The following is a 15,372-nucleotide window of genomic DNA, read 5'->3' as shown; positions in this document are numbered from 1 at the left end:
TCCCCCGAGGATAAAGGGGACAACTAACTGTATTTGGTCTCTGTCCCATTCCTGGTAGAGCTCCAAAAACCCTGGGGACTTCACAAGGGACAGAGCATCCTTTGTTCTCATAACAAACCCCATTCACCCAAAAATGAGTTTATGCTAACAGGTGACTGGGTGGGTCCCTAGGCAGGTCCAAGTGCTGAGAAAGTGGAACTTCCAGTTCCACCCTCACCTGCAAGGAGGGGAGAGGAGCTGGAGACGATCGCCAACAGCTAGTGACTTAATCAAGCATGAAACCTCAAAAACACCCATAAACAACACAGAGAGGTGCTGGGAGGGCCATGGGCCCAAGAGCACATGGACACCTGCCCCCATCCCTTACCCTAGCATCTCTCCCACCTAAAGCACTTTCCTGAATTCTCTAAGTCACTTTAGCAAATTATTAAATGGGGTGGGGGATGGGGGGTGGGGGAAACCCCTGAATTTGTAGTCAGACAGAAATGCAGTAACCTGGGGACCCAATACTCATCAATGGAGTAGAAGGGGGACAGCCCAATGGGTCTGAGCCCTGTGTCTGTGGGCTCTGCGTAGTTAGTAGTCGGGTAGTGTGAGAACTGAACTGAATGGTGGACACCGGGTGTCAGAGGCTGGAGCAGTGGTGTTGGAAACACACAGCACGTGGGTGCCAGGAGGAGAAAGCCAGCCCCAGCCCTGGAAAAAGTCACGCAGCCACCTGCATATGGACTTCCTGCTCGGGAAGGAGACAAATCTCCTCTCCACTAAGGCCGTGGTTGTTCTCAGCCAAAGATCCTGGCTGTTTTGTCTGTCCTGTGGACCTTACCTGAGTGCATAGTCCACACACACACAGATGCCTGACCCTGGGACTCAGCTTCCCACATCATTACGGTGTCACTCAGAGCCCATGCTCCTGATCTGGCACACAACCCTTCTCAGACCCCGCACCCCAGGGAGCCAGCAGTGATTGGCATGTCGCTGCATGACAGCATTGCCCCACCTCAGGTGAATCTCACAGCCACGAGGCAGAAAACAGGGCACTGCGCACCCTAGCTGTCGCTCACTCAGGCCAAAGATGACTGGATAGTGAAGCACACACAGCCATCCCTGAGCTGGGCCAGGGTACTCGCTCCCCAACCCCTTCCTAAGCCACCGCCGCCAGGCCTACCTGCTGGTGATGGAGCCGTTCCTGTCCTTCAGGGCCAGCTCCCGCTGCTGTAGCTCTACGATGAACCTGGAGAGGTCTTCGGGTGTCCTGTGGGCAAGAACACATACTCAGTGCTGTGTCTCCTGGAGGGGACCTGGTTGTGCCAGCAGCTGATGACTCTCAGACCCAGGACACACTCCGTCCTGTGCACCCACCCAGGGCAGTGCAGGACAGCACTGCGTGCCCCACCGCCTCGCTTCAAACCACAGCCCGCCACTACCTACATCATATCGGGTAGATGACTTTTATAAGCCTTGGTTTTCTTTCACCTGTAAAAATAGGGTCACTGTGCAGAGGACATGAAATGACGTCTGAAAAGCAAATGCACCTGCCAAGCACCTGGTCCAGAGGAGGAGTCACTGCACTAGTTTCCTTTCTTCCCTTCTCCTCAAAGCCCACCAAACAGCACCAGCAATAAGGAAAGTAATAAAAGATGCCCACATGGGTGATGCTTTATAACAGTTTGACCGCTGTAGGTTAACTATCTCAGTGCACGCTCACAGCAGCCCTGTTGTCTACTGTTCCCACCTATAGACAAGGTAACTGACTCAAATGGCTGTTTCAAAGTCCACTCCGCTCCGAGAAGCACTGAGCTTCAGTTTGAAGGCCATCGTCTAACTCAACATCACAGCTCAGAGCACCCATCAAGAAAGTCACTGAGAGTCCGGCCGGCGTGGCTCAGCGGTTGAGCATCAACCCAGGATCCAGGAGATCGTGGTTTGATTCCGGGTCGGGGCACATGCCCAGGTTGCGGGCTCGATCCCCAGTCGGGGGCGTGCAGGAGGCAGCCGATCAATGACTCCCTCTCATCACTAATGTTTCTCTCTCTCCCTCTCCCTCTCCCTTCCTCTCTGAAATCAATAAAGACATATTAAGAAAAAGGAAAGAAAAAAAAGAATGTCACTGAGAGATTAAAATAAATACCCAGCGGGTGTGAACACTCCCAGGCACCCAGCATGGGGCCCGCAAGCTAACTGGCTCCCTGCAGGGGTGGCCAGGCGGTGGGTGAGCTCTGCAGCCTGACCCACTACCGTATGAGAGCTCTCCACCCACTCTCCTCCCTACACACGAGCCAGCTCTGCTGATTAGAAAACAGAAAAGAGCTAAGTTATTTGCAAATGGTACATCCTGGTTTCCATGATGGCTTCTTGGTAAAATTTTTATGATCAGGGGATGTTATAGTTCACACTCCTCTTTAAGGACAAATTACAAATGACTTGTACATTAAAATTCAGAAGAGGTGGGGGGGAGGTAAAGGGGTCAAACATATGGTGACAAAACAAGATTTGACTCTGGGTGGTGGGCACACAATGCAATCAATACGCAGATGATGTCTCACAGAGTTAACACTCGAAACCTATATAATCTTATTAACCAATGTCACCCCCAAAATTTTAATTTAAAATAAAGAAAAACCTCAAAAAAAGAAAACAGTTACAGTTACATTGAAAAGATGTTTATCAGTAAAAGACCTCTTGAGACTCAAATGGGGGCGGGGGGTCAACCAGCCGTGAATGCCAGTTCCCACTCTTCTCAGAGCTCCCTAAGGCTTCCTAACATCGGGGAGTTAAAAATACCAGTGGAAAAATAACTAAGCAAAAAAGGTAAATCCTTCCCAGCCCAGTCGTGTTTTTCCTGAAACATTTTAGAGAGATATTTAAGTTGTTCTGTAGTCTTCTGTGTTAGTCAAAGGGGTATGCACACTGTTACTAACCCATGGGCAGAGTTTATTTAAAACAAAACATCCTGCAGGTCCACACCTGCACGGCCCCAGCTCCCTGGGCTGGGTGCCAGCCGACGCTGTGTGGGAGAAGAGATGGGTGCTGCCTGGGCGACGGGGAAGCGTGGCTGGGCCACGTCTGCACAGACCTGAAACAGTGGGGGGGCCCGTGGAGAGGCATGTCAGACAGACACAGCATCCCCGACTGAGATGGCGGTTTTCCCTCCAGGTAAAACCTTCCTGGAATCTGGAGAGCAGTTGGCAGAGTCAGGAGCCAGTGATACCAAATTAGAAATGAGAGTCTTGCCCTGAGGTACAAATTAGCCCCGCAAAGCTGGAAGCCCGTCACACAGTGGCGAGCCGGGCCAGTTTCCTTTGAAGTAAAGATAATCTGAAATGTAACAACTTAATAATGAGGGGAGATTGGGACCAGTTCCAATGAAGACAAAAATGAGCTACGATGCTCCCTTCTGAATGCTCCCTTCCCACTGGGGGCTCGGGGCATCAGCACCTTCTCATGACCCGTCCCCTATGTCACGCTTGTCCCTCAAGCGCCTATTCACCACCTGGCACCAGTGAGCACTTTGCAGTGTCCCTCAGAGCACATGCCTCTTCTGTCAGGACTCCCCAGGGCATCCCCGCCACAACACCAAGTGAAGGCCAAAGGGCCACCGGAGCCCAGGAGGCAGAGGCGGGGCCGCAGCTGCCTCCCCCGTCCAGCCCTGGGCCCACACCCAGTGCAGGCCTGGGACTGCCCCTTCCGCAAGACCCTTCCCTAGGCACTGACAGGCCTGCTCCCTCACCAGCTCTTCCAGGTCTCTACTGAAATGTCACCGAGTGCTCACCTGGGTCTGCCCAACACCCTATTTCAACAGCAAACCCGTCCCTCCCTCACCCAGACCCTGTCACTCTGCCCTCCTGAGAACATACCACCATCCCAGATGCTCTATATTTTACCTCTTTATTTGTTTGTGGCTTTCTGCTTCACCTACAATGCAAGCTCCATAAAAGCAAGGTACAGTTTATTCTGTTCGGTTCTCTCACGGCCATGAATCTAGACTAGTGCCTGGCAAGAGAGTAGGCTTTCAATAAATATTAATTGAATGAACAAAAAATTATGACACCTTTCCAGAGCAATGTCTATCTAACTAAGTTCTACCAAAGTTGAACTCAGAACACTGGGTTTCAAGTTTAATATTACTGGTTAAATAAATTACACTCCGTACATAAATGGAATGTGTTTAAAATGAAGGGAAAAGCACAAAGAATTTTCTACATGTTTACATGGGAAGGTGTGCAAAATGCACTGCTGAATAAAAAAGAAACGTGAGTACACTGAAACGTCACCATTTCTGTAAGAGAAATGGGGAGTGAGTAAGTGTAACTACTAGGTTACATATGCATAAAATGTCCAGAATACACAAGACAAACTCAGGGCTTCCTACAGGGCAGGGCACGGGATCTGTCACTATACCTTTCTAAATGCTTTAATATTTGTACCAAGTGAATATAATACCTATTCAGAAAATAATTTTTAAAGCTTAGCATTACAAACTTATAGTGCAGAATCAAATACTATACAAAAATTTTCTAAAAAGAAAACAAATATTCCGTGATGAGTTCATGCATGGAAATCTAGCTAGAGCCATTTGCAATAACACGATCATACATCGCTCCTAAGTGTTCAGCTATGTATTACAATGAGAATAATTGCATTGTAAGTGGGTTAAAATATACTAGTAAAAGGCTTCCTATGTAAAATAATCAACACTGGTCACTGATCCTAAAAGCTGGCTAAAGCAGAGGGGAAATGTTTATATAGCAAACGTTTTAACTAACAATATTACAAATATACAATCATTCCCTAAGCTGCAAACTTTTTTGAGTCCACTAACTAGGGTTTCATCTTATATTTATTTGTGTACACCACAAAATATAACCCATGGTTTTAGCTGTTTCCTTTACATACGCACCTGCAATGCTCCTAAATGTTACACCTTCCTCTTAGTCTTTTACAGTCAGCTGCTTTATTCGACAGCAAATTTTTGGCAATTTTCCTTTGAGACTTTCCAAAGCATTCAACTGTTCCCACAGAAACACTGCCTTCTCCTCACCGTCACCTTTCCTCAGCCTCTACACTATTTAATTCGATTATGTCATTACAGCACGTGCAGCTGGACAACAGCACCTCTCCTGGGGGCGGGGCTGCAGCAAATCCCGCACTGGGGACAGGGTCAGCGCTGGGCTTCGGAGGTGGGGGGTGACGGACTGGAGGGGAGGTCCACACGTGCTCAAAGTAGCTGCCCTTCTCAGTGTGGGGACAGGGCACGGACACAGGGAACTGTATGTATTCTCTAAAGGCATCTTTTTCTATGTATAATATATTTCAGATTTTTAAAAAATAAGAACAGCCTACATCCCAAGCATCTGCTGTGCTGCAGGCATCTTTCCGTCTCAGTACAAGAGGGGAGGGGAGGGGAGGGGAGGGGAGGGGAGGGGAGGGGAGGGGAGGGGAGGGGAGGGGAGGGGAGGGGAGGGGAGGGGAGGGGAGGGGAGGGGAGGGGAGGGGAGGGGAGGGGAGGGGAGGGGAGGGGAGGGGAGGGGAGGGGAGGGGAGGGGAGGGGAGGGGAGGGGAGGGGAGGGGAGGGGAGGGGAGGGGAGGGGAGGGGAGGGGAGGGGAGGGGAGGGGGAGGGGAGGGGAGGGGAGGGGAGGGGAGGGGAGGGGAGGGGAGAGGAGGAGAGGAGAGGAGAGGAGAGGAGAGGAGAGGAGAGGAGAGGAGAGGAGAGGAGAGGAGAGGAGAGGAGAGGAGAGGAGAGGAGAGGAGAGGAGAGAGGAGAGGAGAGGAGAGGAGAGGAGAGGAGAGGAGAGGAGAGGAGGGAACCAAGGGCTCTGTGGGGCAGTGAGCCCCAGCCCTGAGGAAAGGAAGGCTGGGAAGCCCCTCTGCAGTCAGCCTAGGACGAGCAGTAGCAGGCCCGGGGCTCACTGGCCAGGACGCACGCCCACAGGTCGTTGAGAAAGACGAGCCCACGACTGTGAGCAGTTAAGTCCCTGGTCAATGAGGCCTGTGGCTGGAGAACTCCACATTCCTCCCTGGAGGAGGAGGTCCTGGGGTCCACAATGTGCCAGCCTCGGTCAGGACTGTTGGGGTTACGATGTCGGCACAACCACAGCTCTCACGTGCGGAATCTGCACGCGGACAGCCCACACACCAGAAAACCAAATCCTGGCCAAGATCTGCAGTGCCGGACAACTGTGCCCATCCAGGGACCCCAATGCTGCTGCAGCCCTGACTTGGCCCGGCCTGTGGCTCCCTGCAGGGATGGCACCCCACTCCAGCCTAATGAAGTCCAGATCTCACCGCTGTCCACCGGCCAGCAACCCGGCTTAACTATTTCAGGGAAATGAGTTACATGGGTCCCCAGATACATGTAAATAGAATGAAAAACTTCAAATTTACAGTTGCTGCCTTCGAGTTCTCTCCCAGCTCAGGCAGGATTAACGGGGCTTCAAAGCAGCCCGGGCTCCAATTAAGCCGTGTGACCACCCCAGGGATGCCAGAATATTCTTCTGATTAATAAGAGTCACTCTCTTTGAACTGTGTGAGCTAAAAAAAGCTCTCAGAACCTTTCAAACAAATGCCATAATTTCCTCTCCCTGTTCCCTCAGTCTTTGGAAAAGCTGATCTTTTGAACGCTTTCAACATTCAAAAGGGCATCTGGCTAACAGCCCCAAACAACTTCAGCCAGGAGGTTGGAGCATGAGCAGTGAGCAGAGGGAGTGGGTGCACGTGGACACAGCGGCCAGCTCCCAGGGGCACTGACTCCTGGGTCCATGTTGGGCACGTCCACAGCAGAGGTGGACCAAGGCAGCTGAGCTGGGAGGGTCTAAGCAGAACCCGCCTGGCAGGAGCTGAGGGCCTCCGCCGGGTGCGCACATCCATCACCAGGCCCAGGTGGCCTTGTGATAAGGACCTCCAACAGAGAGAGGCCCTGACATGGTACACCTGACAGAGCACCACGGGCAGCTTGCTGGCCCTCAGGAACAGAGCATATCACAAAGCAGGATTCCAGGCAGCAGCCCCGGGCTGCGGCCAGGCCCACATCAGCGCAGAACATGAAACCACCCACAAGTCCTGCAAGGTCAAAGAAAACCAAGGAGCAAGTGTAGGCGTCTCACCTGGCTTGTGAACCGAAGGGGCGATCAGGGGGACTCCCCACTGCGGCTTCAGAGAGACCCTAACTGGCCTGCTCTTGGCCATGATTTTCAATGTTCGGGAATCAGGAAAACCCTCTGATAATAAACTGAGCACTGCCCTCTGGCTCCCGACCCACCCAGCCCACCTACAAGGATTCCTGCCAGCAGAGGCAGCAGGCGGCAGAGCTCAGCTGGCTTCTAAGGAAACACTCTGAGGGGCTAGGGACAGAGGACTGTTCGGCTCCAGGCCCTCAGAGAAGGCAGCCCTCACCATGGCATGCGCCCGTCCTGCTCAGCATCACAGGGAGCAGCAGCAGGCAACGTGGGACGGTCGGCATGCGGCCCTTTCTGAACCTGGGTCCTCCACCCCTTAGTGAGAGGAAGCGGCTAGGGGAGCAGGCGCTCTCACCCCAACCCAGGATTCTGTTCCCTGTGAGGATGTGAACAATGTGGGAGAAGCCCGGTGAGGGGAGTGTCCAGGCAGAGGGTAGAGGAAGGTGCAGTCTCTGGGCACAAACACACCAGCAGAGTTCTAGGAATGCCAAGATGGAGCGAGAGCCCAGAGTGGAGGGAGGTGGAGAGCAGGGGCCAGGGCATATGCAGAGACTTCAGTTTATTCTACATATAATAAGCTACGGCAGGACTTCAGCAGGACAGGACATGGTTGTATTTGCTGATTTGTTTTTAAAATGGGTTTTAAAAAGAGGTCTGCGCCTTGGCCAATGTGACTCAGTTGGTTGGAATGTTGTCCTGTACACCAAAAGGCGGCAGGTTTGATTCCTGGTCAGAGCACCTACCCAGGCTGTGGGTTCGATCCCCGTTGGGGTGTGTGCAGGAGGCAACGGATCAATGTTTCTCTTTCATATCAATGTTTCTCTCTCTCTCGTCCCTCCCCCTTCCTCTCTCTCTAAAAATCAGTAAAAACATATTCTCAGGTGAGGATTGAGAAGAAAAAAAAAGACATCAGAGAGTTAGTGGCTATGGTTAACTTACTATTGATAATTTTCAAATGTGAAAGGTTTGGAGAGGTTTTATAAGGACAACTCAACTGACAAAGAGATCAGGTTGTTTCTGTGGGATCCAAACCTCTCATAAAGGCACTTAAAAAGTAGGAAAATAGCCCGGCTGGTGTGGCTCGGTGGTTGAGCGTTGACCCAGGAACCAAGAGGTCCCCAGTTCAATTCCCGGTCAGGCACATGCCCAGGTTATGGGTTCGTGCAGGAGGCAGCTGGTCAGTGTCTCTCTTTCAACGATGTTTCTATCTTTCTAAACCTCCCCCTTCCTCTCTCTCTAAAATCAATAAGAACATATTTAAAAGTACATAAATTTGTTAATAAAATAAAAAAAAAGTAGGCACAAACCCTAAGGATAATCACTCCTTTGCTTGTTAATCCCCACCCAAGGATATTTTTCCACTGATTTTTAGAGTGAAAGAGGGGGGAGAGAAACATGGATGTGAGAGACACACATCAATTGGTTGCCTCCCGCACACATCCCAACCAGGGATGGAGATCGAACCTGCAACCCAGGTACAGGCCCTTGACCAGGAATCGATCCTGCAACCTTTAGGTGCGTGGGCCCGTGCTCTAACCACTGAGCTGCCGGCCAGGGCCCGGATAATCACTCTTAATTAGACTGTTCACAGCCAGTGTAAAGAAATACAACTGAATTTTAAATGCTGACCTTGTTAGTGCCCTGCAACTCTGTTGACCCCATTTGTTATCTCTAATGACTGTGTGTGCTCATTAGGTTTTTCAAGTACGAAATCATGACATCTGCAAACAGAAAGAGCCTGACTGCTTCCTTTCCAGTCTGGGTCACTTGTGTCGCTCCTGGCAGTGCTGCCCTGGGTAGAGCCTCCAGCACAACGCTGAACAGAAGTGGTGAGAGCACCTGCACTCTCGTCTTCTCCACCCCCTCCCTGCCACTCGTGCTCAGGGCTCTCAGTGACCCGCCTTCAGGTTGCTAATTCTTCCTGCTGATGGCTCTGCTCTGCTGCTGAGTTTATCTGGTGAATGTCCATCCATCTAAGTGGCCACACGTTTCAACTGCAGGTTCCTTTTTGGTTCCTTTTCAGTTTCTTTTTCTCAGTATTCTTTATTTCTCTTTTTCCCTGCATAGGAGTTATGCTTTCTTGTTTCATTGCATATCCTATAATTTCTGTCAAAAACCAAACATTTCAAATAACAGTATGTGGCTACACTGGAAACCAAGCCCTCCACCCTCCGCGGGGTTGCTGCTACTGCTCCTGTTGTTCCTGTTTATTTCCTGGGTGACTGTTCTGAGCTGATTCTGCCATGTCTGCATCTTTGTTGTTATTACTCAGTTCAGCCAGAGCAAACACAAACATAAATCACAGTGAGATGCCACTTCACACCCACTAAGAGTAAAACCAAAAAGGCCAGAGGTGAAGGAGTGGGGACCCTCACACACTGCTGAGGGGAATGTAAAATGGTGCAGCCACACCAGAAAACAGACTGGCGGTTCCTCAGAATGTTAAATGAAGAGAGACCACATGGCCCCGCAGTTCCACTCTAGGTGTAACCCAGAGAGCAGAAGTCATTTGTCCACACAGAACCCGTACACATATGCCCACAGCAGCACTATTCCTAACTCAGAGCTGGAAACAACCCAAACGTCTATCCACTGATGAGTGGATAAAACATGCAGTCTGTCCACCCAGTGCACTGTTCATCCCAGAACAGGAGTGACGCACAGACGCGCTACAGCTGGAGGAGCCTTGAAAAGATTACCCTACATGATGGAAACCAGACACTGAGGCCCCAGACAGTGTGATTCCACATACGAAACGCCCAGAGTAGCGAGTCCCATGGGGAGGAAGCAGCCCAGAGACTTGGGGAAGGAGGGTGCAGAGGGTCTGCTAACAGCAACACGGTTTCCTCTGCGGTCAGAAATGTGCCCAATCACAGAGGGGCTACAGGTGCACGATCTTGGGGACATACTAAGAAACACTGAATTATATACTTTAAAATAGTCAGTTTTATGGAATGTGAACTATATTTCAACCATTTTTTAAAAATTAAGAAAATGAAAAGCCAAGCAATAGGCTAGTGAGGATATTGGCGAGACATAAACTTGATTAAGGCCATGTATCCAGAATCTATTTTTAAAAACTCACAAAAATCAATAACAAAAAGAAAACCCAATAGAACTCTGTGAAGGCTTAGGGCAGACACTTTCCAGGTAGCGTCCGTGAGGCTGGAGAGTGAAAAGGGCTTCAACAGCGGCCAGGCAACCAGTCCCCAGGGAATGCCCGCTGGGACCCTGGTGAAGACACGACGCAAGAGGGGCTCTCACACACTGCAGGTCCAAGTGTGAAACGTGCAAACCCATGGGACCGAGTTCAGTGCACTCAATTGTATACAGGTGTCTCCGAGGTGCTGGTACGAGAGAAATAAAACACAGGCAGACACAAGATCTGGACACCGCAGCAGCTGTGCTCCTAATAGCCAGCAACTGGAAACAACCCAACTATCCAGAAACAGGAGAGGAAGTGAACTGCCTGGTTGTACAACAGACAGCTCAAGAGTAAGAAAGAATGAACTACTAAGCACAAAACATGACTGAATCTCAAAAGCAAGAGGCTGGGCAAAGGCAGGGCAGAGGGAGGGTGAAGCGGGGAGGCACCTAGGGTGCTCTCTCTGAGATCCTCGCTCCAGGGGGTGCAGGGCAGGTCCCAGACTCTCCGGCTGCATCCTAATCTCAGCACCATGCAAAAGAAGTCAGCAATGAAAAGTGAACACACAGCACAATTCCATTTACTTACAGCTGCAGGCGAGCAGACGTGCCTCTCTGGGGGTGGGAACTGACTGAAGACACAAGCGGGAACTTCGTGAAGTAATGGAAACTTTCTACAGTGGCCTCAAGTGATGATTAGCAGGTGATACAGTGATATAGTTTCAAAATTTACAGCGGTCCATTATTTATCTCAAATAAACATGTGGAAGGGAACTGAAAAAGTTTCATTCTTTTTTTAAGACCGCACAGAACGCCACTGTCAAGGCAAGTGAGCCAGACCACCCATACGGAGGTATTCTTCAAAGTCTTCTGGCATATTTCTGAATTTTGGAAAGGGGTTTACTTAAAGCAGAGACCACCCTTAATTCCAGGAGGCTGTGGGACTGGAGACTCAAGCCCTAAGCACAATAAAGGCAAGAATGTGTCCCCTACCTGCACTCGCAGGGAGTCCATTGCCATCCAGGCCCCCAGATGGGCCTCCCCAACCCGCCCCAGCCGCCCTGCTGCCCTAGGCCAGGTGGACAGCACTCTTGGAACCCCAGACCCCAGTTGGGAGGGATGGCAGAAAGCCTGAAAGCTACCAGGGCAGCTAGAAGTATTTGAGGACTGTCATCTAAAAGTGTCCAGAAAAGCACCATGATTTAAGAACATAGCAGGCTCTTTGTTTAAGTGCACAGGGCAAAAATTAAAAACATCACATCAATGGAACTGAAAATAACAGAAGTGCACACTAGTAGGGAAGCAATCAAGTAAAATGTGTTCATTCCTATGACGGAATAACAGCTACTAAAAATAAACACCAGAACCTTCGCAGGGGCCAAGCCAAGGGAAAATAAATCATGACAACAATACAGGTGTCTAATGCTGTGTGATGCATGTACAACGCCCACACGTGAAAATTATTTAAGAGGACACATACAAAAATGAATGTTAATTAATTCTGGGACTGAGCAGAATTTGAAAAAATAGAGAGATATGAGGAATTTTCACTTAAACTTTCTGCCATTTGAGTTTACAGGGTGTGTGTTTTCCTATCACTCCTGTACAAGTTTTGAAAAGCACGTCACAGACCTGCACGAACACATTTCAGTTTAACTCCATCCATGAGATTTCTCCTTCCCGCCGTGAAGGACTAACGGGGGGACAGGTTTCCCAGTGCGGCCTGCAGAGACCCTCAGGCACCGGGTAAGATCAAGCCCAGTTTCATATTAATGCTGAGCTACTGGCTGCTGTTTTCCTTTCTTTTCAGCTGTGCTAACGTTTGCACTGAAGAACGAAGGCAGTGAGGGTGGGTAAGACACGTTAACAAACCAAACCAGTGGCACCAGCTACACAGGAGTCACTTGACTCTTCACGGCCACACTCAAAATTCATAAACAAAGACCATTCCACCCAAGGATGTCCTTGGAGCAGCCGTGAGAAGCGCTGCCATCTCCACGCTCTGTGAGGACACAGGAGGCACTCACAAGGCCTCCGCTGCCGGTGATGTTGTCTGAAGAAAAGCACCTCTGGATGTCAGTTGTGAGCCGAATGAGCCCCTTTTGTGGAAAAGCATTTTCCTTGGAAAAATAGCTGAGAAAAGAAAGGTATGCAGGCTCAGGTATTTGGTAGACATTTTCCCAAAAATGAATTAAATGAACTTATTTCAAAGAAAACAGCCAAGAATATTTATTGCCAATGATGGTCTCAAACATTCAAACACAAATTAAATCTTTAAAAATTTGTATCCACCGCCATAAGCTTGACAGACTCCCAACAGGAGAAGACGTCAGCAGCTGGAGGTGTTCGCTCACGTGATTCCACGCTGTGTAACTGAACAGCACAGCATTCGGGAGGTGCGCCTACCCGGGGAGGCGGCATCTGCACACGAGCAGCGCGTGCTGGTCTGTAACGATGCTCCGGCAACACGTCCGCTCACGGGGCAGGACAACCAATTATCTTCACACAGCAGTCGGAAGAGATCACTGACGAGGTCTCAGATTCCACATTACAATTAACCTTCAAGAAACTACTACCCTGGACGGTCTGGCTCAGTGAATACAAACTTTTCTGTGAAGGACACTATCAGGGGAGTGAAAAGACAACCCACAGAATGAGAGAAAATATCTACAAGCCACATCTGATAAGGGTGGGTGCCAGAAGCCCGGGCAGCTAGGTGGGGTTAGTGTTTAATGGGAACAGAGTCTCAGTCTGGGAAGACGAGAGAGGTCTGAAGATGATGGTGGTGACGGCTGCCCATGACTGTACTTTCTGCCACGGAACTGTACACTTCCAAATGTTTAAAATGGTACATTTTATGTTGTGCATATTTTAACACATTAAAAAAATAGTAACTACAGCTTGTTTTGAAATAGTAACAAAGAAGAATATCCACAATTATCTGAAAAGCCTATTAAAACTGTGTCTCCAGTGGCCGTGGGGAAACGGGCATTTGCATACACGCTGGCAGGAATGTAAAATGGTACAGCCCTACTGAGAATTTCCCCACAGCTAACAAAAGTACACATTCTCCACATGTAACATACTCTGATACAGCAAACCCACTCTAGGAATTTGCCTGAAGATCCACCACCAACAGCATACAAGTGAATGTGCACAAGGTTATTCATCACCGCAGTATTTGTAACCGTAAAGTATCTGAAACTACCTAAACATCCAAGCAAACAGAAAGAGGGACATCTACAAAAACCTGTCGTGCAGGGATTTTCAAGAGATATTAAGTGGAAAAAGCACAGCGACAAAGAGTGTAAATAGTATCCCGCCTTTTATGCGAGAAAGCGGAACAAAAACACAACATATTTCTGTTTATCTTTACAAAAAGAAACAAAGAAAGGACAAACCAGAAAAAATAAAATAAAATTGGTTACCTCCAAGGGAAGGGAGAAACAGAGCAGAGAAACACAGGATGGAAGACACTTATTTGGATGTGCCTCTTTGTATAGTTTTTTTGTTTGTTTGTTTTTAAATATGTCCCTATTGACTTCAGAGAGAGGAAGGGAGAGCGAGAGATAGAAACATCAATGATGAGTGTCACTGATCAGCTGCCTCCTGCAAGTCCCCCACTGCGGACGGAGCCGGCCCCCCGGGGCATGTCCCCTGACCAGGAATTGAACTGCGATCTCTTGGACCACAGCTCAACGCTCAACCGCTGAGCCATGCTGGCCAGGCTCTTTGTATAATTTTGACATCCTAAAACATATAACTGTTCTATAGAGTCAAAAAGTTAAATCCAATAAATAAGAATGGGAATAAAAAATAACAGTAAACTGAGAAAGTAACCCTAACATTACTTCAAATGAGAATCACAGTGAAGAGGAGGAAGGAGAGGGAGGTGAGAGAGGGAAACAGACAAACAGAACAGTCCTGTATTTATTAAAGAAACTGAACTGTAGTGAAAATCTTCCTATAAAGAAAACCGCAGGCCCCGATGGTTTCACTGGTGAATTCTACCAAGCATTTCAGGACTAAATAATGCCCATACCACAAACTCGTCCAGGAAAACATTAGTATGAGGGCAAAGTTACCCGGATCACAAAACCAGGGGAAGGCACTGCAAGAAAACAAATCTACAAAGCAACACTACTCATGACAGATGGGAAAACACACTGACAGTACTCACATATTAGCAACTCAAGTCCTTGCTAGGAAAATAGTAATGGGTCACCCCAGGAATGCAAGGCTGGTTTAGCACTGGAGGAATCAATCGACATACCGACAATGCAGAAAAAGCATCTGACAATATTCCAACCTCACTCATGATTTTTTTAAAAAGGAATGAGAGGAAACACTCTCAGCCTGAGAAAGAGCACTCCCCAGGCCCTCACACTAGCATCGCACTGAGTAATGAAGCACGGAAGGCCGGCAGCAAGGCAAGGAGGGCCGTTCCGCCCTCCTGTTCAACACGGCACCAGAGGTCTCGGGGAGCGCAGGAAGGCAAGGAAGGATAAATGAAATAGATGAGTGGGTGAATGAAATAAAAAGCATATGGGAAAAACTGAAAGCTGATTCTAAAATTTATATGAATACGCAAAGTAACTGGAAGAGCCAAAACAACTTTTTAAGGAGAAAGTCAGAAGGCTTCCTATCTTATTTTAAAAGTTATTATAAGGTGACAATGACTCTGACACTTTTCTAGCAAAAAGATAGACATATGGATCACTGTAAAAGAACAGTCTAGAAACAGACCCGTGCATAGAAGGTCAGCCATGTTCACCAAAAGTGCCAAGGTAATTCAAAGGATAAAAGAGTATTTTCAATAGACAGACATCTGTATTTAAAAAAATTTTTAAGTGAGTCTCAACTATTACCACACTACATACAAAAATTAACATAGAAGCAGGTTACCTAGAAAGTTTCTAGGCTTGAGCTAGGCAGACACAAAAAGCACAAACCACAAAAGAAAAGAATTGACAAATCAGACTTAGAACTAAAACCTTTTACTTTTCAAAAGACACTGCTAGAAATGAAAGGCAAGCCACACACTGGGAAAAA

General features: G+C 48.7%; 1 protein-coding gene across 1 annotated transcript in view; it reads right to left on the bottom strand.

The window, feature by feature from the left end:
• Positions 1 to 15,372, bottom strand: part of MAD1L1 (mitotic arrest deficient 1 like 1) — a 219,740-nt gene that overhangs the window by 169,471 nt on the left and 34,897 nt on the right. The window contains exon 10 of the mRNA XM_016212966.2: positions 1,169 to 1,255. Within this exon, the coding sequence (XP_016068452.1) occupies positions 1,169 to 1,255 (87 nt within the window). The remainder of the gene's footprint in view (positions 1 to 1,168; positions 1,256 to 15,372) is intronic.

Source organism: Miniopterus natalensis, chromosome 4 (genome assembly GCF_054644295.1).
Source record: "Miniopterus natalensis isolate mMinNat1 chromosome 4, mMinNat1.hap1, whole genome shotgun sequence".
NCBI classification, from domain to species: Eukaryota; Metazoa; Chordata; class Mammalia; order Chiroptera; family Miniopteridae; genus Miniopterus; species Miniopterus natalensis.
The sequence above is the reverse complement of the archived record's forward strand: the minus strand, read 5'-3'. Positions and strand labels throughout refer to the sequence as shown.